At 39.3% G+C, this 27,122-nt stretch overlaps 1 protein-coding gene across 4 annotated transcripts in view; it reads left to right on the top strand.

Annotated features, from left to right (window-relative positions):
• The first annotated feature begins 324 nt into the window (after positions 1-324).
• The window catches only part of accs (1-aminocyclopropane-1-carboxylate synthase homolog (Arabidopsis)(non-functional)), a 44,843-nt gene continuing 18,045 nt past the window's right edge, over positions 325-27,122 (top strand). For 3 of the 4 annotated variants that reach the window (XR_007957428.1, XR_007957429.1, XM_052029157.1), the window contains exons 1-8: positions 325-435; positions 4,213-4,887; positions 10,879-11,525; positions 12,839-12,898; positions 16,148-16,218; positions 18,393-18,462; positions 20,651-20,717; positions 26,899-26,996. Coding sequence is in view for 2 of the 4 variants with exons in the window: in XM_052029157.1 (XP_051885117.1) it covers positions 4,227-4,887; positions 10,879-11,525; positions 12,839-12,898; positions 16,148-16,218; positions 18,393-18,462; positions 20,651-20,717; positions 26,899-26,996 (1,674 nt within the window). In the remaining 2 variants the exon portion in view is untranslated. Of the gene's footprint in view, positions 578-4,212; positions 4,888-10,878; positions 11,526-12,838; positions 12,899-16,147; positions 16,219-18,392; positions 18,463-20,650; positions 20,718-26,898; positions 26,997-27,122 lie in introns of all 4 variants that reach the window. The other variant, XM_052029158.1, reaches the window with a different exon arrangement.

Raw genomic sequence — 27,122 nt, 5'->3', positions numbered from 1 at the left:
ATACACATTCGTGGCAGAACTGCTAAAAAGTATTTAGTTAGCATTATTATTTCTCAAAGCATGGTGGTTTCGTGTGCCTCAGTGATCTAACTTTGAAGCTGTGTGTTGTGCTGCCAGCCCCTACCATCGGGAGTGCTGCGGAGCCGAGCGCCAGCTCTCCACTCGCCCTGTATCTCCCTCACTTTCTCTCGCTCTGTTTCCACTGGCTCTCCTCACACGGCAGCAGCCACTGACTGACTGACACGGACCAAAGTTATCCCGGAATAAGGACAGCACGCATGTGCCGTCAACCCGGATGTAAATCACTTGTGGCGAAACAAATTGGCTGAATGTGTCAGCGGGACCGGGCCAGTCCGGACCCCGCTAACTCTTCATACACTGACAGAGCAAACAAAGGCGACCGGCAAGGACATCGCAGATCACCACGCTCATGAGGTAAATTGGCCAATGCACCCGCCCAAGCAAGTGGGAGAAGTCGGTGGATTTGGGCGAGACAAACCCGGGATAACCGGGATGAAGCAAAGCCGAGGTCGGTGCTTCTGGTACTTGGAGATTGATCTGATGACAACTCCCCCAGGTGATGTACAGGAACGAAATACCGCCTCACTGAAGTTCTGAAACAAGCTGCAAATAAAATGCAGAGATGTTGGATGAAATTGAAGTGGCAAAATAAAACCCAGCCAAAATGCAAAGATTTTTAACTACTGCATTGTTAAAAATGAAGATGTCCATTTGTTTTGTTGTGGGGATGGTAACGGACTTCGTTTTGAAAGGTGTTGCTGATTGCGGAGCTGTGCGTTTCTGTTATTGTAGACAGTTATATTGTTACCAGAAAGAATTTATTACCAAGTTACTGCACTGCTTCTTCCGCGTCTTGGGTATCATTCATTCCCGAGGCAAACAACTAGTTTTCCAAGTCACAACAGCCAACGTTCCTACCAGCCCGGTCCAACCCAGCCTGCATCTTCTGGCACTTCCTGCATTTACAGCAGAATCAGTCTGCACACACAATGACACACGTTCTACCAGAACGGGCAATCGTTGATTCGCATTCATTTCCCACTTTAAAATTAGTTCCTTTCCAATTTTTGACAACATAGTTGATTTTACTTTGTTTGCAAGAAAATGTGTCAGTACCTTTTTTGTTTTGGTTGGTAGGCAAAATGGTATTCAGGAGTAATAATAATTATAAAGGAAAGGAGGAAGATTGAAGTTAAATATCATCTTCAACAACTTTGGGAGGCCAGAATCGATTTGTAGTTAGTGCAGTACTTTTTAAACTCCTGATGAATGCAGGCAATCATCCATAATAGCAAAGTGATAATGGACAGCTGTTGATCGAAGCATAACCGCAGAGCCAGAATACCAGCAGCAACTTGTCTGCTCCTCTAAAATAATGCAATTGAGAGGGCAGATGGATCTGCAGCTTATGTCTTACCCAGAAGATGACACCTCCCACAATTCTGCACTTCCTCAGTCCCACTAAGTGTTAAAATCTCTTGGGGTGGGACTTGAACCCTAACCTTCTGATTCCTTGGTGCAGCTGTGATCCGCTGAACCATAGCTGACCCCAAAAAGCGGATTATACAGCTGTGCAGGTCAGAGTGGTGCCTGTCCTTTAAAGAGCTGCCAAACTTGAGCAAGTCATTGCTTCAGTCTCAAAACCCTGTGCTCTCCAAGAAAAACTGCAGATGCTGGAAGTCTGAAATAATAAAAAAAAATTCAAGCTATTGGTGAAAGTACCCCCAATCATCAAGCAACATTTTTGGATTATGTCAGGGAAAATATACAAATTCACTTTTTTTTTCCCATTAAACCATTCAAACTGATTCCAGGGTGTTGACTTTCCCTACTCTTCAAGTTTGATCACCTTGTCTGAAGAATTTACTGATTTCTGTCCTAAAATTAACTTTGTTTTAGTCTCTGTTTCTAACCCACTTCTGAACTTTAATTTAAAATAGTATTGTGGCATTACATTTTCATTTTCTTTATGATTCATTTAAAATAGCATATTAAATAGCTTCTTTTATGATTAAAATACCTAAATTTAAATAAGCTCATCTCATAATTCAGACTCCACATTAGTTATCAGGCTTGACTCTCTGTTTAACTGCATTCAATGTTTCAATAAGTCCCATGTGTCAGGAACAAGGTGTGGCCTGATCAGAACCCCAAATTTTGATCTTCTGAGTTGTATTATATGTTTGGCGGGTTTGTGATTGCTACACTGCATTAATTTAACATGTTGAACAAAGGCTTCTTGGCTACTTCCAAGTTCTCAGTTATTTTAATGCCATTCATGGAACATGTTTCTTATTTAATTTTCTTTCCAATATATAGTACCTCATGGTTGCCTGAATTATTCATTGTTTGGTATAATTACACACCGTGTTCAGTGACGTTTTGAACTGAACTCTCTGCTTCTATTCAACTGTCTTTTCTAATTTAGTGTAATGTGCATTTGATTTTAACTTAATGGTTTACTGTGGTGACAGTATTAATCCCAACACAGCTCACTGACATCCACTCAGTTCTTACTCTCTCTCAGCTCTAACATTATTTTCAACTGTTCAGTATACTTGTTATCAATATCTGGAATTTACTATGAATGGCCACAGGTGTAATTGTTAAAAAACAAAAATAAACATGTGCTTCTTGCTCTTTATTAGTAACTGAATAATGGTTGTGCGTCTAAAGGTTGTTACTTGTGATATATAATCTGTTTTTCTGGTACATTGATTGAGCTATCCCAGAAAGGAATCTCAATATATTGTATTATCTCTATTCAATTGGGTTGGTAGGTCATGAAGTGGACTGAAAGAGCCTATAAAGGGATATAGATAGGCTAAGCAAATGGGTGAAAAGTTGGCAACTGGAATACATTGTTGGAAGGAAGAAAGAAAAAAGCAAATTATTATTTAAATCATTTGAGACCACAAAATATTGTAGTTTAAAGGGATTTGGGATCCTGGTGCATGAAACTCAAAGGATTGGCATTTGGGTACAGAGAGTAATTTGGAATGTATGTTGGCCTTCTTTGCAAAGGGTGTAAGAGTAGGGAAGTTCTGACACAATTTTACAGGGTGCTGGTGAGTCCACACCTTGGTCTCCATATTTAAGGAAGGATATACTTGGAATGGAAGCAGTGCAGAAATGCTTCATTAGGTTGATTCATGGGAGGGAGGGATTGATGTATGAAGAGAGGTGGAGCAGATTGGTCTTATTAGAGTTTCAAAGAATGAGGTAGGGTCTTACTCGAATGTGTATGATTCCAAGGGGGATTAACAGGGTTGATTTTGAGAGGATGTTTCCCTTAATGGGGGTATCTATAAAATCATTTCAGAAAAAGGTATGGCCCGTCAAGATGGACATGAAGAGGATATTTTTTCTTGGAAGGTTATGACTTGTTGGAATTCCGTACCCCATTGATCTGGGAGATAGTCAATGAATATATTTAAGGTGGAAATTGACATACATTTGAACTACAAGGGAGTCAATGTGTATGGGGAAGTAGCAGGAAATTAATGTTGAGGACATGAATCATCTTATTGAATGGCTGAGAACACTTGACGGTCCAATTGGCCTACTCCTATTTCTTATTTTTAATATATGAACATAAGGAAAGCTGGTTTTATAAGAATGCAGCCAGTTTCTCAACAATCAATGATATTAATCTTGAATTGTTTTCATTGAAACAGTTTTGATTGCAGTATGGTTTACGTGGTATCTTCCCCACAAACCAGAGAATGGATGCGCATTGTTATTCTAGACCAGTTTTCTTCCTCTAATCCTACTGCTTTTGGATAGCCTGATGCCAATGTGAATTATTTCCATTCCCCCTCAAGTATATCTATAACCTATGTAGTGTGTACTTCACACAGTCATAACACTGAACTGATTGAGAATTTTTAAGTTAAATTATGTTTCAAACTGCAATATTAGCTCAGGTTCATGATAGCCACACATCTACTCTGATTTATTGTATATAGAAGTTGTTATTTTACCAACTGCTCCTCGCTATATCTTGCTTTGTAATTTCCATACAATTAATAGATGGATGTTACATTGATTCAGGGAGCTTGGATTATTTAAAAAACCTGTCATGACTTGATTGTGAACATGAACATTTCACTTAGTATGTTTTCCTGGATTGTAAAATGACATTGCAGATAAGCATTTAAGATGCATAATTTCACACTTAATGTCTTCCAGCCTAGTGAGATGTGATGGATTTCCGAGGCAAAAAGTATGAGCGAGGAAGTAACTGGTCAGATCCTGAGGTGGTGGAGTTGCTGCAGCTTTGGGCTGATGAATCTGTTCAGATGGAGTTGGAGAGTTGCCTGAGGAACCAGCATGTCTTCAACAGGATAGCTGAAGTCTTGAGGGAAAAAGGTATCCACAGAACAGGAGACCAGTGTCGGGAGAAGATCAAAAAGATGAAACTTGAATACAGAAGAATTAAGGATAACAACAAAATCTGTAGGGGTGGCAGAACCTGGAAGTTCTTTGAGGTGATGGATAGAGTGCTGTCCAACAGACCAAATATTTGTTATAGTACTGTAGGTAACACAGTGATAACACAACAGATACCACCAGGTATTCTGGCAGCAGGAGATGGGTACATTCATCATCATCACCACCATCATCTGACTTCTCCTCCACTTGGTATTTCTCATTCACATCATCCTCAGGAACTAATGGATATTAAATGTGAAGAAGTGGATTCAGATGAGCACAGTGAGACACCTGAACCACCCCCCTCTCTTGTACTCCAGCAGAGTGGAGATGATCATGGAATGGATGGGAGTCTGTTGGAAGGAGGACAACATGATGGGTCATCAGCTATTAGGGTGGATGTTCCAACAGAGAATACCATTTCTCCATCAGGTTGGTACTTAACAGAGCTTTTATGCTCTATCTTTTTCTCTCTCTGACTTTTTACTGTCAAATTTTCAGCCTCTCATTTCTTTTTGTCTTTATCTATTTCTAACTTTCTTTGTCTCCTACCTCTCTCCCTTTCTCCACTGCTGGCTCTTCTTCTTGCTCTCTCCCACCTTCTTGACTTCTCTTTCTTCCCCTTCTCTTCCCTCATTTTAGCTCCTCTCCGGCCCCTATCCACCTCCCTCCAGAAACCCCTTGGCTCAATTCCAGACAATGTTAATCATCCCAAATCATTACCTTGGCAGCAACCCCACAAACCTGTGACGCTCAGTCCTTCCCTTTAATTGTCTATTAACCCATAACTCCAGCCTCTCCCGTCACATCACTTGGGCCCACTGCACCTCTTTCCCTCCTTGGCTCTTGCTCTCATTTTCCCTCAATTTTTATTTTTCTGTTTTCTGTTCACTCTAAAGATGCTTAAAATACTGAAATATTTGTTTTGATCTGAGCAGCCTGTTTAAAAAAAAATGTGCATTTCACAAAAATCCATTCTTAATAGTACAACAGAACCTTACTATTCTTGACCAGCCAACGCTGCAGAGAAATTGCAGTCATGTGATGTGTGCTTCCATTCACTGGCATTTGCTGGTCTTATGAAGCCTTTTGTATGAATCTTTATATGTAGCTGGAGGATTTAATTTGGTTGAATTATGCCATCTATGTCTTTTAAATGGCACTTTGGGTAACTAACGTCAGTTTGGCCTTCATAAAGGGAATAACAGGAATTTATATATATGTGGTACATGGAAAAATTATCAGAAAAGACCAGCTATGTATTGGAATTGGTTTATTATTGTCACTCGTACCGAGGTACAGTGAAAAACTTGTCCTGCATGCCGATCATACAGGTCAATTCACCACACAGTGCAGTTACATTGGGTTAGTACAGAGTGCATTGATGTAGTACAGGTAAAAACAATAACAGTACAGAGTAAAGTGTCACAGCTACAGAGAAAGTGCAGTGCAATAACGTGCAAGGTCACAACAAGGTAGATTGTGAGGTCACAGTCCATCTCATTGTATAAGGGAACCGTTCAATAGTCTTATCACAGTGGGGTAGAAGCTGTCCTTAAGTCTGTTGGTACATGCCCTCAGGCTCCTGTATCTTCTACCTGATGGAAGAGGAGAGAAGAGAGAATGACCTGGGTGGGTGGTGTCTATCTACAGTATCTGCAATAGGAAGTCTGTACAACTTGCAGCTGGTACTCTTGCAAACTTTTAGTTGTAGCACCAAAGACTAACTTCTTCCCTTTTATTGAAAGGAAAACTACCTATTTTGTTAACCATTTTAAATTCTGTATTAATACACTGCCCTGCTTTGGATATTTTCAGGGCCTTGGTAACCCTAGAATTATGTAACTGACTCAAATTGGGCACAATATTGTAGATGTTGCTGAATAAAGGTCTTGTACATGATGAGAATTGTACAGTGGTTTAGCTATATATCTTAGCTCTTCGCTTTCACATTCATTCCCCTGATAATGGTCATGGATTTACAATATCTTGTGAATTAAGACCTTTGCTCTTTCAGCTCTGCACCCTTGAGAGGTAAACCTTGTGTCACGTATACTTGTCTGAAGTTGATCAAGCTGGAATGGATTTTTCTATATTGAAAAGCATCTGCACCACAGGGGCCATTCGCTATTCAGTCTACGTGTGTTTGTAGACTGTTAATCCAAAGTGTTATTGCCTTCCTTTTTTAATATACCTGTTAGTATGATACTTTCATTTTAAGTTGGAGAAATTATTATTCTACAATTAATCTATTTCTCTGTAATATTGGTCATTTTTGTAACTATTTTCAGTGTGCAGTTTGAAAAAGGAAATATTTGTATATACTATTTTGTGTCATTATTGAAATTCTGGAATGTTTTCCTGATGCAAGATCGTTAATAAAGGTTAAGAAGATCAATAATGCTAACATTAGCTTCTGCAATTTTGGCCATTGTTCAGTGGGAACCCCTTGCTCTAAATGACAACTACAGTGTCCCACTTAGAAAGTTTAAGCAAATAATCCTGGTTAACATTCCAGTACGGCACTGGGTTGGTGTGTTAATGAGTTAGAATTTATGGATTTTTTTTAGATATGAAGTTTAAATAAGTCACATGAATCCCTCAAAGCTAAAAAGATTAGAAGCAATCCTTGGAACTACAAGAGATTATCTTTGCAATAATAGGCAATTTGACCAATTAAATCCTTGAAGATATTTAGCTAAGTCTAAAAAAGATGATGACAACAAGAGCCATGGTGGACTTCACTGAAGTATAGTTGGCCAAATTTATAAGAATATAACTAAACAATGAGTTAGGGGATAAACCGAAAATTCTGGTCACGCAGCTGAAAGAGAAACAGAGTTAATTTTCCCATTTGAAGAAGGGTCTGCTGAAGTGTCTTCACTCTGAAGCATTTACTCTGTTTCTCTTTCCACTGATGTCGCCTGACCTGCTAATTGTTTCTAGCTTTTTGTTTTTATTTCAGATTTCCAGTGTCTAGGGCGCTTGATTTTCAAGGGATCTGGGATGATCAACTTAGCTCTCAGAAACTTTAAGAATTGCCCTAAACAAGAATAATCATGCCCCAAAATAAGACATCAGTTAACCAAATCGTAGAGAGTTGTTTTCAGTGTTGTTCAACGTGCCGTGAGACAATATATTCGGCTAAAAGTATCAAATTAGTTAAATCCTCAAAAAAGGTAATATCATTCATATATTGAGCAACTCAAGAAAAATATGTGCATTCAGCTCAGGATTTTCAGATTCACTCAAAGGGACTGAAGCATTTCTCAGCTGTGAGTCAGCTCACAGTCCTCCACATACTCAGGGCATTAAGGTAAAGTTTACCCTTTTGATCACAGGATATCAAATTGTAACCTCGTACCGAGATAATTCTAAGACCTCTGATGAACTCGACGTGCTGTTTTCTCCATCATAAGTAATGTTATGCTTTTATCCTTTTAAGACTTTGTTAATCATACAAACCATTTGTTCTGGGAAATTATACATATCATCTGAAAGTAAGATAATAACAGAGTCGTGGAGTTCATCGTCATACTGCACAGAAACAGGCCCTTTGGATTACCAAGTTTGTGCCGACCATCAAGCACCCACTCACACTAATCCTCGGGTATTCTCCCAATATTCCCTTCAACTCTTTCCCCTCTGCATTTCTTTTAAAAAGTTTGAAAAAAGTTTGAACCTCTTCAAGGTTTTGTGTAGTTTTCCATGCAATTTGATTGCTCCATCCAAAATCAATACATAGTATTTGGATTTTTTTTCTTTTTAAAGCTGTATTATTCTCTCATTTTGTGATAGTCTCTGCCTTTACCAGTTTTTAGTGGAAAGATACTTGGAGTTTTTCAATTCCCTATTTCACGTTATCCTTGTACACTCTGCATTGGTTGCTGTTGAATGGGCAAGGGATAGGCATTTCAATAAGCCATTCTGTGCTGCACAGGCTTGGCCTGACCTAATCTGGCCAAATGTGAACTCTATATTTAGAAGGGTGAAGGACTCCAACAACCACCACCACCCCTTTTTCAAGGGCAATTTTTTACTGGCACCCACATCCAACAATGGACATTTTTAAAAAAACACTACTGATTGTTTAGTACCATGGTCATTGGGTCCTCTGATGCTACCTTCACAGGGAATAAATAAATGTAGCAGTGGATAAGATAAAGTATTTTGCAGCTTGTTCAACGTGCTTTTAATTCGACCGAGATTTTGGCTCAGCATCATTAGTAGATTAAACAATAATTTGAGGGTGTGAAAAAGAACAGGGAGCAATTTTATCTTTTGGAATAGACTATATTTTGATTTGAAAGTGGGCTGGATTAATCAGAGTAGCAAGTGCCTAGTGAATTTGCAGTTTATTAGAGAAATTAAATTGAGTTTAAGTTACAAGGGAAATAAAACCAAATAAAAAGGATTAAACCATGGTGCTTTATAGCCCATTCTCAACGTAACGTTGAGGTGCCACTCGCTCTGAGATCATGTGCCCTTGTGACTTAAGGTGTTAATTGGTAAATCAGTAGCTACTCAGACACTTGTACTTTGCCCGACATGTAGAACACAGATTGCAGCTGAAACATGCTTGGCACATGCTGAAGGCATGCTATAGTTGGAAGGTTCTGAAAATTAAGCAGGTACTTTTAAACTGTGGCTTAAGATTTCCGTTGGTTGCTGGGGGATTTGCCCCAGGAACATTAACCATGTTAATTGTTATTCTTTTGAGCCTTTTTGTTCAGTAATTCTTTGTCGATATTGTTTCAGGCTGACATAGATTTGAAAAAAATACTCGTGTATTTGTCCAGGAATAGACTGCATGTGAGTGAATTTGAAACAATTAACCTGGATATGGAAGTCTGTATCTCTTTAACGGCAAGCAAAGGTTTCATTTCCTTTTGATTAGTTGGAGTTGTAAAACAATGATCTTGTATTTAAATAGTTCTATCACAGCCTGAAGACAGCACAAAATGCTTTTCTAACTAATGTAGTGTTTTTTTGAACTGTCCGCACGGTATAAGGAAACATGTCAGCCAATTTGTGCACAGCAGATTTTTACATGCAGCGTTGCAATGCTGAAAAGATAACCTATTTTGGTAATGCTGGTTGAGAAAAAATATTGACCAGGATATTGGGCGAACTTCCCTGTTCTTTGATGTTTTATGAGAACTTGAAAGTCTCATCCAAAACAAAACATCACTTCCAAATGTCAGGATTTCAATAGTACACCAATCCCTTACCACTGCTACTTATTTACACATTTTAGGGATGCAAACATTGCTGCCAAGGCTGATGTTTATTGCCCATTTAATTGAAGGAGCAGCCAGTTATTTGCAAGTCAGCACTGCATATGAAGCAGAAGGAATTTGGAAGTGGTTGTGTTCTGATGTGCCTGCTGTCCCAGGTGGAAGGGGCAATATTTGGGAGAAGAGACGGCCTATGATGTGTGCAAATCCTGAAGTAGAACATGCTTGGAACCTTCTGAGGGGAGGATGGTATCACTGAGCTCATTCTGATGCACGAGTTCAATCTTAGATAATTTCTTTAAATGTAATGGTTGTTTATTATGACCACAAATAAATTGTTTTAAGTGACCATGTTTTGCTCTAACTTGGGCTATCAGAATTTCAAATTCTGTAGGTATTGGTGTGACTTATAGTGGGCTTTAGAGAGTGAAATATTTCATCAAGCATCATCCAGTTGTGTGGATGCATTGCATTGACCACAGCTGCTGCTGCATTTGAAAGTTTGTGGAATAGTCAATGTTTCTCGGCAAAAGTTAGCGGTTCACTGAATTTATTGCATTCAAGTTAGTGAAACTGGGAAAACCTATTCAATACTAACATCAAATAATAGCATTGGGTATTGTTCCTCAGTGGGACCCAATTATTGGAAGCGTCATATAATATCTGTTCCACAGATTTTATCATAAACTCATTTCACAGATTTTAGGAGGCAGCATCCCTTATAACATATAACCCATCTTGATCATTGCTGCATTTTATGGGGGGGGGGGGGGAGAGAGAAATGATGGGCAGATTAAAGATTGAATGAATAAACAAGTTACTAATTGTGTGTATAACCAACTTTGATTGAATATTTTTTTTTGCTGGCATCTGAGAGGAACTATTCGTCTGCTTCACCACATCCTTTCTCCTTTTAGGACTTGGAACCCACAGCTAGTGGATTATTTCATCCTCATTTATTATCGCTCACAGTATTGCATTTAAAAGAAACCTACTTTTCGAGATGAATGGCTGCATGCAGTTTCCTGCCCAGCAGCATTGCACAACCTAAACCAAAGTAGCCTTGTGGATTTCTATTCTGATCTTGTATTTTTAAAAATCTATCCTTATTTTCTTTGCAGTTTTGCACTTTTTTTGGAAAAATAAGGCATGTGTTTTTGATTAAGTCTGCATTTCTTTATTTCAGACTATGTCAATCCAAATATAGGTGGCAGCTCTTCTGGAATGCACACTTCAGGGCCTGCATTTTCTACCCTTCACAGACTTCGCCGGAAAAGGAAGCCACCCCGGGTGAAGGATCCCTTAGATGACATTCTTCTCAAATTTCTAACAGCACAGAGAGTAGTGGAGGAACGTTTCCTACAAATGGAGGAACGCAGAATGCAACGGGACATGGAACTAGAAGATAGGCGGATGCAATTGGAACAGCGTCGGATGGAACTGGAAAGGGAGCACGAGTACAGAATGTTCACAATATTTGCTCAGATGGTGAATGCACTTCGACATGGTGGCTCCATACAGACTTTGGGCTTGGACCTCGGCCAGGTCTTTTCACAGCCTTCTGATCAAGCCACTGAAACAGTTGGTGGCCCAAGCTGGGCTTCCACCTCTAAAGATGGTAGCAGCAGAGTGCTGCAGCATCAGAACAAACCTTTACCTAATGGATTGAGAGATGTTGTGGCTCATGCAGAACTGAATCCAACATTCCAGCACCTTCAGTCAAGTATTTATCTATCAAAAAGAGGAAATGAAATTAATAATTTTAGTGCAACATTTCAGAAAGATTATGCCGCCTATCATGCAGATAAGTACGATGAAGATAAAAATCCTAATGTGAGTCTGTTAAGCAATGTTAAATAACCAGTTGTAGGTCTGAAATACTATGTTAGTTTGAGGGGTTGTATTCATTTCCTTGTTGTTCAGGGCATTTAGCTATCCATACACTATTTCAGATAGAATTGGTTAACAGATTTTTAACTAGGGTTCTGTGCTTTGTTCATTAAGACACAGTTAGAAGAATCTACTTAAGAAATTTTGGGTCTGAATGGAAAAAGTAATTTGCACAACATAAAGCTTACAAATCTAGCACAATTTTTAGGATTCTAATATTATGTGGAGACGGTGGTAAATTGATGCACAAGTGCCTTGGTGCTTGGGTTTACTCACCTTGTAGTTGGATACATATGAGAAGTGTTCTAGTCTTGATCACATTAACATTGTTGAGTTCATTCTGAATATTGTACATTAAGTTTCAGAAGTTTCCTTTTGACACTAATTTGCACACAGGTTTATTGCCTATGTACCCCACTCTAGATCACTGCACTTACCCATGAAAAGTTCTTGAAGCAGCTTTCTCAGTAGTGGTTAAAGTTGTTTCTATTTCTCTCTAGTGTTGATCCCCTTGCATCACAACACCAAGCAGCTTAATGTTCATACCTTTGCAGTCAGTAGGAAAGTTTAAAAACCATATTGTTGAAATTTGATTTGGTTTAATTCATCATTCTACTTGGAAATGTTAGTTATTGATGGAAATAATGAATAACTTTCTAATTGCTGTTTTTAAAAGTGTACAGAGATCTATAAAGTATTTTTAGACGTGCAGAATCAGTTATTGAGTTGTGATTTATTGTACCACTTAATTGCATCGTTAACCAATTGTTTTAACTGGGCATGCTAATCTTACATTTATTAAATTTCAGGGGAAAGGCTTGCTTTGGTCATTACTTGCCAGTAACAATGTCCTTTGTTTTTTATTTCTGTTGGTGTTCCTGGAAATCATAGTGTGATAGATGTTTATAGCATGGCTGATACACAGAGACCAGAGGAATATTTTCTCCTTTCCCTTCTGATAACTCAGCAAAAACTGCTTGTTTCAGTGAGCTGCCAAACTCATTTCGAGCAAGGCCTGTGATTGTTTTAAATAAAGTTTGTTACTTGTAAATTGGGTAATTACCAATGTTCCATATCACAGGCAGTGAAAATTCACATGTATTCTATGTGCCTTAAATTGAGTTTGACTTGTTGACTGGAATTGGAGCCACCTCGCAGTAACATCATGGGGGAGTTTTCTAAAGTATGTTTGAATATAGTTTTGTTTTGTTCAGATGGTATGTATTATTATATTTGTTTTGCTTTTATCCTTCCAGGGCATTATTAATCTGGGAACCAGTGAAAACAAGCTGTGCTTTGATCTGCTTTCCAAAAGGGTATGTCCATTTGTACTTCAGCCATGTGAAAGCTCTTTTAAAATATTATATCCTTCAAAGCACAATTTCAATATCATTTCCAGTATTAATGACATTTTGCACAAGATTCCAAATTTTACACTGCAGATTAGAATGTTTCTCACTTTTGATAATAAAACCATTTTGCATTTCTTCCAAATCAGTTTTGATCATAGTCTGTTGGTTGGTAGACTGCTAGGAGTTTAGTGGAGAAATTTCACAAACCAGCAATTTGTCCACATCATTACATGACCATAACTTTAAGAAATAAGAGTACAGCAGACTGTAGCTTTAAGAAATAAGAGTTATAATCATAGAGTTGTACAGCACAGAAGTGGGACCTTCAGCCCACCGTGTACTTGCCCACATTTTCCCCATCTGTACTAATCCCATTTGCCCACATCAGGATCATATCCTTTAATTTGAAAATTTAAGTACAGATAGAAGTTTATAAGACTATCTTTGTTCAAGGAAAATCAACTTCTAACTATCCAATCAGATGTCAATTGTAAGTATAAGATGTTAATTGGTGGGAGTTTTATCACATGGAGACAGAGGATAGACGCAAAACTTTGCTAAGCTTTAATGGGAATCCGGTATTAATGCTTTATTTGATTATTTATCAGCATTCCTGAACAACAAAAACAGGAAATGGAAAACTCACTAACCCTAGGAAATTTGAAGTTATTAAATATGGTACAGATGTTTGGAGATAGCAAGTGACAGTTTTCACTGGAACTTTTTAAATGATTTGTTAATATCACAGAGCAATTCATCCAACTGTGATGCACAATTCTTATTTAAAAAAAATAAATACCAGCTCACAAGAGAAATGCATTGCAGAGTGAAACCATATTTAAATGAGACCTTCAAACATGTCGTCAATGGGTAATTTGTCACTTTGCTGTTAATGGGATCGTGCTGCATACAGACGGACTTTTGTGCTTGCCTGCATTAAAATAGTGACAATAACATAATTCATCAGCTTTAAAGCAGTTTGGAGTACTTGGTATTCATGGAACATATACTGGTTCCTGTTCTGAACTACTTAATGGATTCTGAATGACTTAATATATTGTGGACTAGGTGCCATTTTTGTTTATTTTCTGGAAACCAAAGATCAAAATGTAGACTTTTGACAGGGAGTGAAGTCATTTACACTTCTCTCTCCAACTCAGAATGTCACATGATTGATGCTCTGAGCTGATTGAATTGAAAGCAGCATTAGTTTCTTGTGATTAGCCTCTCAGCTTCTTGAAGAGAGAGTGGCAAGGGGGAGAATGAAGAGGGAAAGGCAGGGTTTCCACTGCTGATAGTGCCACAAGAGGACAGCATTGGGCTCATATTTGCTGCTTTTCAAAGCCAATGCCGGTCCTACTTTGGTTTAAAGAATGCCCAAGTCAGTATTAGTTCCTTTTCCTTCCCCACTAGAAAAACTATTCTCAGGCAAGCAGTTGACTCATGCTGCATCCAGATCAGTTTTATTTCCAAAATAAGCTGCCAGCGTATATATCATCTTGTGTTGCATTTCTAAGCCCTGTCTTCAGAAAACTACTTGACTTCTGTTTGATGCATGCCACAACTGAGGAACGGAACTGGATTTGGCAAAGAAATAGAAATTGTGGTTTAATTCTATTCCCAATATGTTGCTGTTCTGCTGTGTTGACCCAAAAACATCCTTTCTAGTGCAGCTGTACTTAGTCGTAATACTTCAAAATGATTCTGTAAAATTTTTGCAGAACCAGTTGCATTTGTGATAGTTATTTGGGTTGTCAAACTCAAATGTTATCTTGCAATTAAGTGGAGTTAAAGGATGATGTAATTGGATTAAGGCATGATCATTAATCAGTCTTCATTTTAAAGTTATACCTTTGATCTTATACATTAACTTTTGCTATAAATTAACATCAGTCTGGAAAGCAAAGAAACTAACTTTTGGTAGAGTGCAGGAATATTTGTGGGATACAAAGCTATGGTCCCATTGTGCTACCACTTGTGGACAATTAAATTGCAACCAGTTTTGATTATAAATGTAGAAGTTGGAATTCATTAGTTCGTCATCGAAAGAAAGATTTCTGGAAAAAGTCATCTGGGAAAATATAACCATATTATTGGCTGAATAGGATTTAACATATAACTTTTTTTCAGTGTAGACCATGGTCTTGTTTCTCCCTGTTTCTGTATTCTAGAGCCCTCTGAGATTGCAGTGCTGCTTCAATTCTGGCCTCTGTATGTCCTCACTGTTAGTTGCTCCTCAGTTAGGAGCCATGCCTGGAGCTGCATTGCCCTTGAGCTCTGGAATTCCTTCCCTAAACCAGCCCAGTCTCGAACCTTTGTGATTATTTCAGAGCACTCATTAAAGCTACATCTTCGACAAAGGATTTGTTCATCTGTCTATAGCTTAGTGTCAAAGCTGTTTTTGTAATTTTGCCATGAGCTCAAAAATAGAAATTATCAATCACATAATACTAGTATTGATTTAAAAAAATTCCGAATTTATTTGCTTGGGTAAAACAAAATACGTATGACTTGGTTTTTTTTGAACTAACTTTATGTTGCAATACTATATCCTTGCGTAGTGTGACAAAATCTGTGAGTTAATCTATTAGTACAGGAACCACATGCCACTTCACCCAAGCCAAGACTCGCATTTGATTTGAACTTAAATTTCTTTTCCTCTTCCTCCTTCTTTTTCTTCTTCTTCTGCTTGGCAGTCCTTCAGGATTGAGGATTACTTAGTGAATTCATCACTACACTGCAGACAGCAAAGCCCAGAGCAATATGGATTTCACTGTTTTGAAATTCCCCTCAAAAGTTCTTTGCTTCACCAAATCTCCCGCTTCCTTTGAGAACTTCTCAAATCCATTTTTTTGACCAAACGTTTAAATGCCCTTACTAAATTTAACCTACTTGATTCAACATTTTCCAATTCTAATGTTTAAAGTAATTCAGCTGCCATGTTTGCAAATGCATTTCATGTTTATTACTTTAAAGGCACTTGGTAATCTGTTTGAATATTACAGAAAGTTCCTACATTTGATTTCTTTGAAAGATTTATGGTTGTGTTTCTGTTTCATGTATAGAATCTTTCATATAAAACTCCTAAATGTACAAATCAACAGACAACAAAATTCAAACTATTTTCATAGCTGACTTGTAGACTTATAGTTATTGAATGATTACTCCTGTTTAAGCATGTCCTATAGAATTGTAATTGCTCTTTTTTTGCAGTTGACGCAGACTGACGTAATTCAGATAGACCTGCCACTCTTGGAATATCCAAACTGGAAAGGACAAGAGTTGTGAGTACTGAGTAATTTTTATTTGCTGTTTATTGATTTTAAATCATGTAGACAGAAACACATACTGAGTTGAAAATCAGTGGATTCAAGTTCAAATACAGGAGTTGACTACATGTTCTGGGTTGATATTTCAGTACTTGTTGTTGGAGATATTATGTTTCAGTTTAGATATTTAGCGGAAATCTTTTCAGGGACAAAAAGCCCATGATGCACATTTGGTCCATGGGCTCAATTCAGTCTGCAGGAGAATTCAGTATGGTTCTACCTGTGTCAGTGAGCAGCAAGCTGCCAATGCTCATTGCTGTTCTGTTTGCACATGTTAATAGCAACGACTTGGTCTGTGAAGCTGGTCCCTGATTAGAAAGGCCCTGTGTATTCCTGCTAAAAATAAAAGCCCACCTACAGGAGTGCTTAGACAGCCAGGTACGCTGTTTCCCCAGTCTTTAATAAAACTTTCAAATGACATTATACCATTTAAAAAAAGGTGTTACATTTTTAAAATATAAAAATAAAGTATTTCAAAAATAATTAGAGCATTTAAAACATCAGAAACATCAATAAGGAATTAAATGTGTTTGATGACTCAATCTTAAAAAAAAGTTTGGCTCTTTTCCTTGGAGACATCCCTCTGCATTGAATTGAATGAAATTGCTCATAGGCCTAAAACAGATTCAGCGGAAAACTGCAGGAAATTATTACTTCATCACCGATGAAATCAAACTAGAGGAAATCGTTACTTCATCACTGTTGGAGGGACGGTCAGAATGAAATGACAAGGGTCTCACAGGAAGTTTGGATTCTCCAGATTAGTGTGAGTCGCCCTCAGAAGTGTTGTGGTTTACCAACCTGGCCCTCCCAACAAAAAAAAATGTTGTGCAGGTTTCTCCCATTGCTTTGGCCAACATTTATTTCTGAGTCATTTTGGTGTCTCTTTGCTGTTTTCAGTGTTTTATGTACATAATGACTGGTCCATTGTTTACAGAAGAACAATGACTGCAATACGTGGGCTGTAAAACATTTTGGGACATGAAAGGTATCATCTCATCAAAATCGTCCAATTTCCATTACATCAAGAACATAATTCACAAATACTATTAATGCTGTTTTGTAGTTATATCACTGAGAAGCATGTACTTTATTTCTTGTTTAAGCACTGATACCTTTCCCCCATCACCCCTTCTCCAATCATTGTCTGGCAAAAATAAAGTGAAGCTACACCAGCTTGGGCCTTGTGTTGTCAATATGGTAACTTGGTAAGCTATAGAACACTATCCAAGCATAGATAGTGCCAGGTAGGAATTCTTACTGAATTACTTCTGTAACAGTGAATTGTCTTTTTCAAACTTGACACTTCAATTAATGGTGTATTAATTTGTGATGGGTCTGCATTGGGTAAATGGGAAGAACATGCTTGTATTGGCAGGAAGTTCAAACATGGGGGTATAGGAAAAGGTTATTTGGCAGAAGGAATAGGAGGAAATTCAGGAAAGGGTTCAGCCAGAGAATGACAGGCAGCAAGTTACAGCTGTCTAAATAGGTGGTGAATGCAAATTATTTGATGCCTTAACCTATAGGATTATATGCTGAAAGGTGAAAAATTATATTAGTCTAGATAGATGATTCTTGACAAGCATTGATACAGTGGGTTAATGAGTGAAGCTCAATACCATTCAGCATTAAGTCACCTACTTGATTCCTGCGCTGCCCATCTGTCTAATGTGACACTGGAGTGTACCATCTCCAGTATTTCTCACATAAATTGGCCAGGGCTTCTTTCATAGCACCTCTCAAGTGCGCAACCTCTACCAACTAGAAGGACAAGAAAAACAGCTTCAGATCCACTCCAAGTTGCACACTGTGCTGATCTGAATGTGTATTCCATCATTCTTTGCCACTGGGACAAAATCTTGGAACTGCTCTCCTTACAGCATTGAGGAAGGCTCACAGCTATGATTCGAGAGTGGTAGTAAATGTTAACCTTGTGAATGGTGATCACATCCCTTGAATGAAGAAAGAAATATAAAAATCTTTAATTATATAAAACTGTAATACTTTCTTCTTTTAATCTGTTTAATTTTTTTATTGTGTTTTGCTTTAAGTCAGAATTTCAACATTGAGAAATTTACAAAAGGCAAATTTATTCCTTTTGTCTTTTCACGTTTCTGCCACCTCAGCCTCCGAATGGAAGTTGGAAAGTTTTTGACGCATCACTGTAAGGCACCTGTGTACCTCAAGCCCGACAACGTGAGTAATGGAGCAACCAGTAAAAAGAAAAAAGGAGTATCTGTGCATATTAAACTTGAATTTTATTGAACAGAATAGTGAGGATGGAGATGATTCAGAGAGCTTCGTGTTCCTCTGTGCATGTTGGTGATGTTCTTCTAAAAGCTTTTGTTTAGCTGTTTCAGAGGGAAAAAAATTGGTTTATGAAGAATGTAGAGTTTAGCACATGTACCCAGTGAAATTCTTGTGCTAAGTGGTGTTTACTTCAGGCAAATCTTCTCGGTATAAGTTGCAGTCTGAACCAGATGGTGTGCAACCTCGTTGTTCTGTCATTCCTAAACTGAATCTCAAATTCCACATCTGGTCCTTCATCAAAACAGCATGTTTCCACCTCATTCACAGAATGCATTTTATGCCAGTCAGACCCCTCTGCCCATGAGAAACAGGTCTAGTCCTCTTGCAACTGATTTCCATTTGTCAAGCATCCTCCCTGCCACTTGTTTAAACTTTCCTCTTTTTGCTCACTCATTCTTCTGACCTTATGTGTTCAAAATATTTGCCATGTTTTACAATCTCGACCTTCTTCTACCTCTGCAGAATCCTACATCTTTTCTTTAAAGGCGCTTGGGCAGGTATTTGGATAGGAAAGGATAGAGGGATATGGACCTCCATGCAGGCAAGTGGGACTAAGAGTAGATGGGCATCACAGTTGGCATAGATGAGGTGGGACGAAAGGGCCTGTTGTTGTATATTTCTTTGATTCTATGATAAAATTGTGCAGTCAAGTTCACAATCCTGGTAATGTTCCTGCTACATATTCACTGAGGCAATAAAAAATGTTAGGACATTGATTAACAAGATAAACAATAGCAAAGTGTGTTGGAGGTTTGCCCTTGTGATCATTCCACTCGTGGATTCAGTTGGTGAGTCAGGCTGCTGAATTGTTCATCAGAACTGCTCTGTGATACCTTAAGCCTGCTTGCACTAAATTATCAAATTTATTGCAGAGAGCAACATTTAAACCCCCCCCCCCCCCGGCATTCCAACTTGAAAGATCACATTTATTTACCCCCCCCCCCCTACAAGCAGGAGAGACACTAGACAACTCGTGTGTTGCTAGATAGCAGACAAGTTTGAATTCTTGCAGGTTATGGGTATTAGCTATTCACAAGTTATATGGTTTGCTTTACAACTTAACATAATATAGATGAATGAATTGCTACAATCCACTGATTACAGAAAAGGCATTCAATGGTCAGTATTCCCCATGTCAGTGCAAAAGCAGAACTTGAGTCATGGCTGCCTGTAACCCAAACGTGATTGGTACTGAGATTACAAACACAACAACTTTAGCATGTCAGGCAAGAACTGTACAGGGGGAAACAGCGTTATTTCAGATCGATAAGAATGTCGTTGGCTTGAAACATTAACTGTTTTTCTCCACAGAAATCTTCAGCATGTCTTGTTCTTGTATCAATTTTCTAGTATGTGCAGTTTTCTTTCTGCTTTTTAGTACTAGGCCTAAATTTATCTTTTCACACTTGAACAATGAATAAAACTTCTTAGAAATCATGAAAGCTTACTTTTGTGCAGCACTTCTGATATGAAGAACATCCCAAGGTAGTGCATGGATAGAAGTAAACAACATGTTCTCCAGTCTAGGAAGGAAGAGGTTAAGAGTAACTGTGATTACAGTGAGTTTGAGTAGCTGCTACTTTTCCTTCCATCTAAAGTGCTGCAAGAGGAAAAGTATAAAACGCCGTTATCACAACTCTGATGGATGGTGTAACAGAGTGGTTTCTCCTAGTCCAAGTCCAAGCATTCTACTTACCCATGCAATGATGTTACCCCAACATATAAATGGAAGAGGGGGCAGGAGTAAATCTAAAACTAATATGAAGTTAATAATGTGAGAATTTGTGGATCAAAACTTGATAAAATCATGGGAGGTTTGTATCAAAAAACAAACTGTTGTAGGAACTCTGTGGGTCAGGCAGCATCCGTGGAGGCAAAGGAATAGTCGGCATTTCAGGTTGAGACTCTGTATCAGGACTGGTTTGTATAATTGATTATCAGATACTTGTGTAATGCCAACCCTCACCCCACCCCCCCACCTCCTTTTCCACACCCCCACCCCCAAATGTAATACTTGTACATGAAATGCTTAATCACAAGAATGATCCATTCAATACATTTTTCATTATTCTAGATAGTGGTGGTTAATGGTTGTGGATCTCTCTTTTCTTCATTATCTGCTGTGCTCTGTGATCCTGGAGGTAGGTGAAAGCTGAAACTTCACAGTTATTTATTTGAAATGGCAAAGTATTTGGGTTTGCTTTTCAGTTGGGCAGGGTTGTACTCTGGATGTGATGTTGTTCCTTGATGTTTGATGTATCAATATTGTAAAATTAACTTTTAGACACTGCCTAGTTTGAAGTGGATGTAAATGAAATATTAAAAACTCAGTTCCTGATCTGAAATGAACATAAATGTAGAAGAGGAGTGAGAGTAACTGTGCTTGCAGCAAGCACTATTCAAATGAATTGGCAACAAAGGCCCATTGCAAACCTCGAATCAATGGGAACACCTCCCCTCTCCCCACTGATGAAGGTGATCATGATTGTCACAGGCTAATCATTGCAGATCCAGGGCATTACTGTTGGTATTCCTTGTGGTCTCAGGCGAGCATTCACAGAGCAGCTGCTTCATCATTGACCTATCCTTTTGACATTGTCAGGAATAGTTTCTTCATTAACAAATGTGGAATGTTCATCTCTGTTAATTCTGTAGTGTGTTAAAGTATTCACATTACACAAAGTTGGTTGATGCTGCAGTTATACTCACAAAAGTTTGGAACACATTTGAGAGGCTAATTTCAGGGTCAAATATGACATCAAGTTTGCAGGAGAGAGAAGAGACTGGAAGCTGGAGAAAAAAATTGAACTTCTGGTGCAACTTGTCAGGTCAGGCAGCGTTCGCGGAGGGAAATGGACAGTCAATATTTCAGGTCGAAATCCTTTATCTGGCCTGAAAGAGTAGAGGGGAGATAGCCAGTATGAAGAGGTGAAGGGGTAGGGTGGGGCAAGAGCTGGCAAGCTATAGGTGGATCCATGTGAGGAGCGGTTGATTGGCAGATGGAATCAGGTGTGTGGGGAAGGATGGAGATGGCGACAGGAGCTGGGAGGTAATAAGTGGAGACAACAAAGGGCTACGAAAGGAAGGTGAAAAACTTGTCCCACCCCCTCCCCCTCACCTCTTTATACCGGCTATCTCCCCTCTGTCTTTCAGTCCAGATGAAGGGTCTCAACCCCAAATTCGACTGTCCATTTCCCTCCACAGATGCTGCCTGATCCATTGAGTTCCTCCAGCAGCTCATTTGTTGATCAAGGTTGCAGGGTTGCAGTCAGAGTTCAACAGGGAGGGCACTGCTATGAAATGGTGTTTGTGATGGGGAACAGTGTCTTCCTAATATTTACATGTCCATTCATCTGAATAAAAAAGGGATGTTTCCCACTTCCTACCTTGTCTACAGTGTTCATATTAAGTTCTGTAGTGATTCCCAGTCATGACTGCTGCAGTTTGTTTCTCCTCCCCAATTTGATATCAATGGGAAAGTTTATTCTTGCCATCAAGAGTGATGTTTAACATCTGCAGGCTTTGCTTACTTGGTAAAGCAATGCTTGACTCTTCCCCTGCACTGAGCCTGGTCCTTCAGTTGCCCATAGAGCACATCCCTAGGAATGCGGTTTTGCGGCATTCACTCGACATTCACCAACCAACAAAGCATACTGACACCTGGATTTGCTGCATGAGCTGTAGACTAATGATCTTATGGATTTGGATGTAGCTAGTGTGCTAAACTTATTAGAATGGTAGTCCTTCCAAAGATTAAAGCTGCTCAGTCCACAGTGTAGTTTTATGAAGATAATCTTTGATAACAATATAGTAAATAGATACAAGCTCCATGTACTGATACCTTGATCTTCACAAAGGATTACTTGTTGCTCCAGGGACGTGCAGTAAGTTTGCCAAAGGTTACTCGGGCTTTGCTAGTGTGTGTATTGTCTGTCAAAGTAGCACTTGAGCCTAGAAAGAAGAATTGCTCACATTTATAATGTGATTCATTGGTTGCATACATGTTTCCCGAGGTGTCAGTAAGTTGTGAGAGGAGACTTGAGTCCTTATGTTGATGATACTATTATTTATTGCAAGTGTCAGAGAACTTGCTGTTCACCTGTGGCATCAACTATAAGACACTAATCGACACCAATGTATTGAGTAAAATGGCTTTTGTTTTAACCAGGTAATACTAAAGAAACTACCATTTTTGTTTCACTAAGTACTCTGCTTTTGAAAGCATAATGGAGAAAAACGTAAGAAGCCTCTAGGTGCCTAGAAACAATCTTGCTACAAATTGTTGTTGATATTCAAGGTTTCACATTCTTCCGGAATAGAGGGTGTTATTTCATCCTGGCACCCTTGTAAAAACTGGAGAACTTTATGCAAGCATATTTTACTTTGGATCGTACAAATGTTGCTCATGCTGATAGTGTTGAATGTTTTTTGTGAGTTGGCAGATGCTGTGTAGAGGTATGTGCGCTGCTCTTGGCATTCATCCTGCAGCAAGCACACTGGCCCTCAGGGTAGACTCAGCAAGGATTTAAAGCCTTTGTGCAAATCTTGAGTAACCAGCTTCTCAACTACACTAAGCAAGGATGTCCCATGATAGGTGTTACTATGCATTGTAGCTCAAATTATTTTTTATCGTGTTAGTTATCTTTGCAACCTTCAATTATTATGCTCTCCTTCTAGCAAGTGAAGAGGAAAGTGAGAATGTCAATGATTGGTTTTTGCCATCCTTCCTTCTGTTAATATTTGGCCATTTCCTGCTGCTTTGGAAGGCACATTTGCCTAGATAGGTTTTATTTTTATAGCTTGAAGCATGAGTGATGTTTAGAACTAGTGTCTGCATGCAAAGCAGCTAGCACAGATTGTGGCATCCTTTAGAGTTCAGATCCCTGTAATGATCTGTGGATTGTCAGGTGGTTATTTTTCTTTCAGAATCAAACCAACTGTAATGTTTTTTTGTTCTATTCCTAGCCTCAACAGCACCTGACACAGGGAGTAATCCTGACATTGCAACTTCAGAAGTCCTGTTTTTCATAAATTATTGCAGACGTTTTAGAAGTTGGTCCCATTGCCAACACTTGTACCTTGTAGATTCTATGTAGGTCACCCCTTTCAAAGTCACTTTGATTTTTTGTTCTGAAAGTGCTTGCACTGCTTCTGGTTGCTTTTTTTGACTGTAGCCTTAGCTTCTTTGAACTTGAGAATCTTGAATTGCCCTGTTTACTGAAATAACATTCATTTTTGTTTCTATCAGGGAAAGTAAAATATGCACAGTAAAGCACAGGAACAGGCCCTTTGGCCCACATGTCTGCACCAACCATGACTCTCTCTGCTTCACTCCATACTCCATCTATTCATGTCTCTGTCTAAGTGCCTCTTAAACATTGCTGTCGTATCTGAGTGGGTGCAGGATATTCTGAAAGGGGAGTGTGGGCAACCAGAGATTGTGATCCATATGAGTACTACCGTCATTGGCAGGAAGAGGGATGGGGTCTTGCAAATTGAATATACGGAGTTGGCAGACATTTAAAAAAAAACAGGGCTTCTAAGGTTGTAATGTCTGCATTACTCCCTGTACTAGTTGCTGGTGAGGGTAGGAATTGAACACAGAACAGTATGGCACAGGAACAGGCCCTTTGGCCCATGATGTTGTGCTGAACTAATTCAATGCCCAGTTAATCCCTTCTGCTGAGTCAATGCCCAAATGCCGCTATTCTCTGCACATTCATGTGCCTAGTTAAGAGCCTCTTAAATGCCTCTACCGTATTTGCCTCCACTGCCACCTCTGGCAGTGCATTCCAGGCACCAACCACTCTCTGTGCAAACAAAAACTTGGCCGCACATCTTTTTGAACACCTTACTAAAATCAATGTAGGCAGTATCCACAGCTCTACCTTCGTCAATCACCTTCATCACCTCCTCGAAATACTCAGTCAAGTTAGTAAGACGTAACTTGTCCCGCACAAAGCCTTGCTGACTGTCCCTAATTAAGTCATGGTTTTCCAAATGCTCATAAATACTATCCCTAAGAATCCACCAATAGCTTCCCTACCACTGATGTGAGACTCACTGGTCTATAGTTTCCAGGATTATCCCTATTTTCCTTCTTGAACAACAGAACAACATTAGCTACTCGCCAGTCCTCCAGGACCTCACCTGAGGCTAGGGAGGACACAAAGGTCTTGGTCAAGGCCCCAGCAATCTTATCTCTTGTCTCTCTCAGTAACCTGAGGCACATCCCATCAGGCCCTGCAGACTTATTCACCTTAACGTTCTTCAAGAAACCCAACGCTACCCCTTTCTTTATCTCAAAATGCCCTACATAAAAGCATGCTCCACACTGATTCCACTATCCTCCACATCCTCCTCCTTGATAAATACTGACACAAAGTACTCATTTAGGACCTCGCCCATGTCCTCCGCCTCCAAGCACATGTTCCCTCCTTTATCCTTGAGTGGTCCTACCCTCTCTCGTTATCCTCTTGCTCTTGATGTATGTATAGGATGCCTGGGATTCTCCTTAATCCTGTTTGCCAAGGACTTTTCATGGCCCCTCTCCTAATTCCCATCTTGAGTTCTTTTCTAGCTTCTTTATAATCCTCAAGGGCTCTGTTCGATTTTAGCTTCCTAAACCTTATGTATGTGTCCTTTTTCTTCTTGACTAAATTCACCACCTCTCTCGTAATCCAAGCTTCCCTTAGCTTGCCATCCTTGTCCTTCCTTCTTACTGGAACATACCTGTCCTGTACTCTTGTGCAGTTGGTCTTTAAACAACTTCCACATGTCAGATGTGGACTTGCCCAAATACAGCTGTTCCCAGTTAACCCTCCCTAGCTTCAGCCTAATGCTCCCGTAATTTGCCCTGCTCCAATTTAATATTCTCCTGCAAGGTCCATACTCATTCACAGCTATCTTGAAATTTAAGGAGCTGTGATCACTGTTAGGATGAGGCAGGTGAATCTGTGGCTGAAGAGCTGGTGCAGGTGGGAGGGCTTCAGCTCCTTGGACCATTGATATCTCTTCTGTGGCAAAGGTGACCTGAACAAGAGGGACAGGTCGTATCTGAACTGGAGGGGACCAATATCTTGCAGTACAACAGCAGAGCCTGTCATGGTACCAGTAATCTGGCTGCTGCTGTTGCTTTCCCCTGAGAGGCCACTCCCTCATCCTCCAACAGAATTTAAAACAGTATCCTTGTTGGAGAGGGGAATAGCCACAGGGGGCTCCTGCAGTATCTGTCTGCCTCTCCTGGCAGTCACCCATCTATCTGGCTGAACCTGTGGTGTGACGACCTCCCTGAAACTCCTCTCGATGAGACTTTCTGCCTCCTGTGTGTTCCTCCAACTGTTGTTCTAACCAATCCACGTGGTCTGAGAGGAACTGCAGCTGGACACAATTCCTGCAAATATCGTTGTCAGGGAAACTTGACCTCTCCCTGATCTCCCATGTTTCACAGGAGAAGCATACCACTCTACTGACTACCATTTCTATCACCCAAGTTACTTCTGGGTAAAAAGAAAGAAAGAGAAGACCTTACCTTGATTTGTCTTGTCACTGCTCACCCTTCTCATCAAAGCCTCCCTCATCAAAGCCTCTGCATTTAGGCGTCAAGCTCAGCACTTTGACCTCAAAACATCCTTTCTCAGAAAGGCTGCTCCTGCTAGAGCTTGCCTCTCTTTTAAACTCGGTCCTTGACCTCGGCGCTCGGCCTGCAGTTAGGTAAAAAACTTGATGTTCCAAACACATCCTTGACTGTTGACAGATAGTCACAGTTTGTGTTTACTTTTGGAGGTGATCAATTGTGGGATTCTATTCAAGTGCTTGTGAGAATTTTGCAGTTTCATATCCATTTTGCAGTTGAAGTTGCCAAAAGGCTTGTGTTTCGGTTATCTAAATGAACGTGTTTATAGTGTCATTCTGACTGACATGTTCAGTATCACAAAGTGCACAGCCCAATGAGTGAGCATAGAGTGCATCACAAATATCACTATGTGCAAAGGTCAAGATAATGCTAATGTCTGGAGTGAGAGTGCCTTCTAATGACTTGGCTGCAGTTGATGAAGTTTGGGAAGTGCTGAACTTGATACCATTGACACTATTTTAAATCCCATACTCGCACCTAATCTTGGATGCTTAGTAGGAAAATATAATTTGGCGTGAGACCACAAATTTGTTTCACTATTAAACCATAATACATTGGTTACTTGCAACAGTAGTCTGGAATATAAAATTGGATGGTTCACCAGGCCAAGGACTGTTTAAATTCAAAGTTGCTAGTTATTTGCTCATATTATTTTATTAAAAACACTTTTTCTTCTGTTTTGGCAGACAGAATTCTACTACCCACTCCATACTATGGTGTTATCAAGGATGATATTTTTCTCTACAGCAAAGTCAAACCACTGCTTGTGCATTTGGAGAGCAAAGTAGGAGAACAAATACCTGAACATTTGACTGTGTGGTTCCTTGTATTTAATAGTTGTACATTGTAAAAGCTGTCATGAACATTGAGTTTCTGTTGATCTGTATGTTGCTTATTACATAACTTGGAG

Source organism: Pristis pectinata, chromosome 14, assembly GCF_009764475.1.
Source record: "Pristis pectinata isolate sPriPec2 chromosome 14, sPriPec2.1.pri, whole genome shotgun sequence".
Taxonomy (NCBI): domain Eukaryota; kingdom Metazoa; phylum Chordata; class Chondrichthyes; order Rhinopristiformes; family Pristidae; genus Pristis; species Pristis pectinata.
Note: the sequence above shows the minus strand (reverse complement) of the source record. Positions and strands in the feature narration are given on the sequence as shown.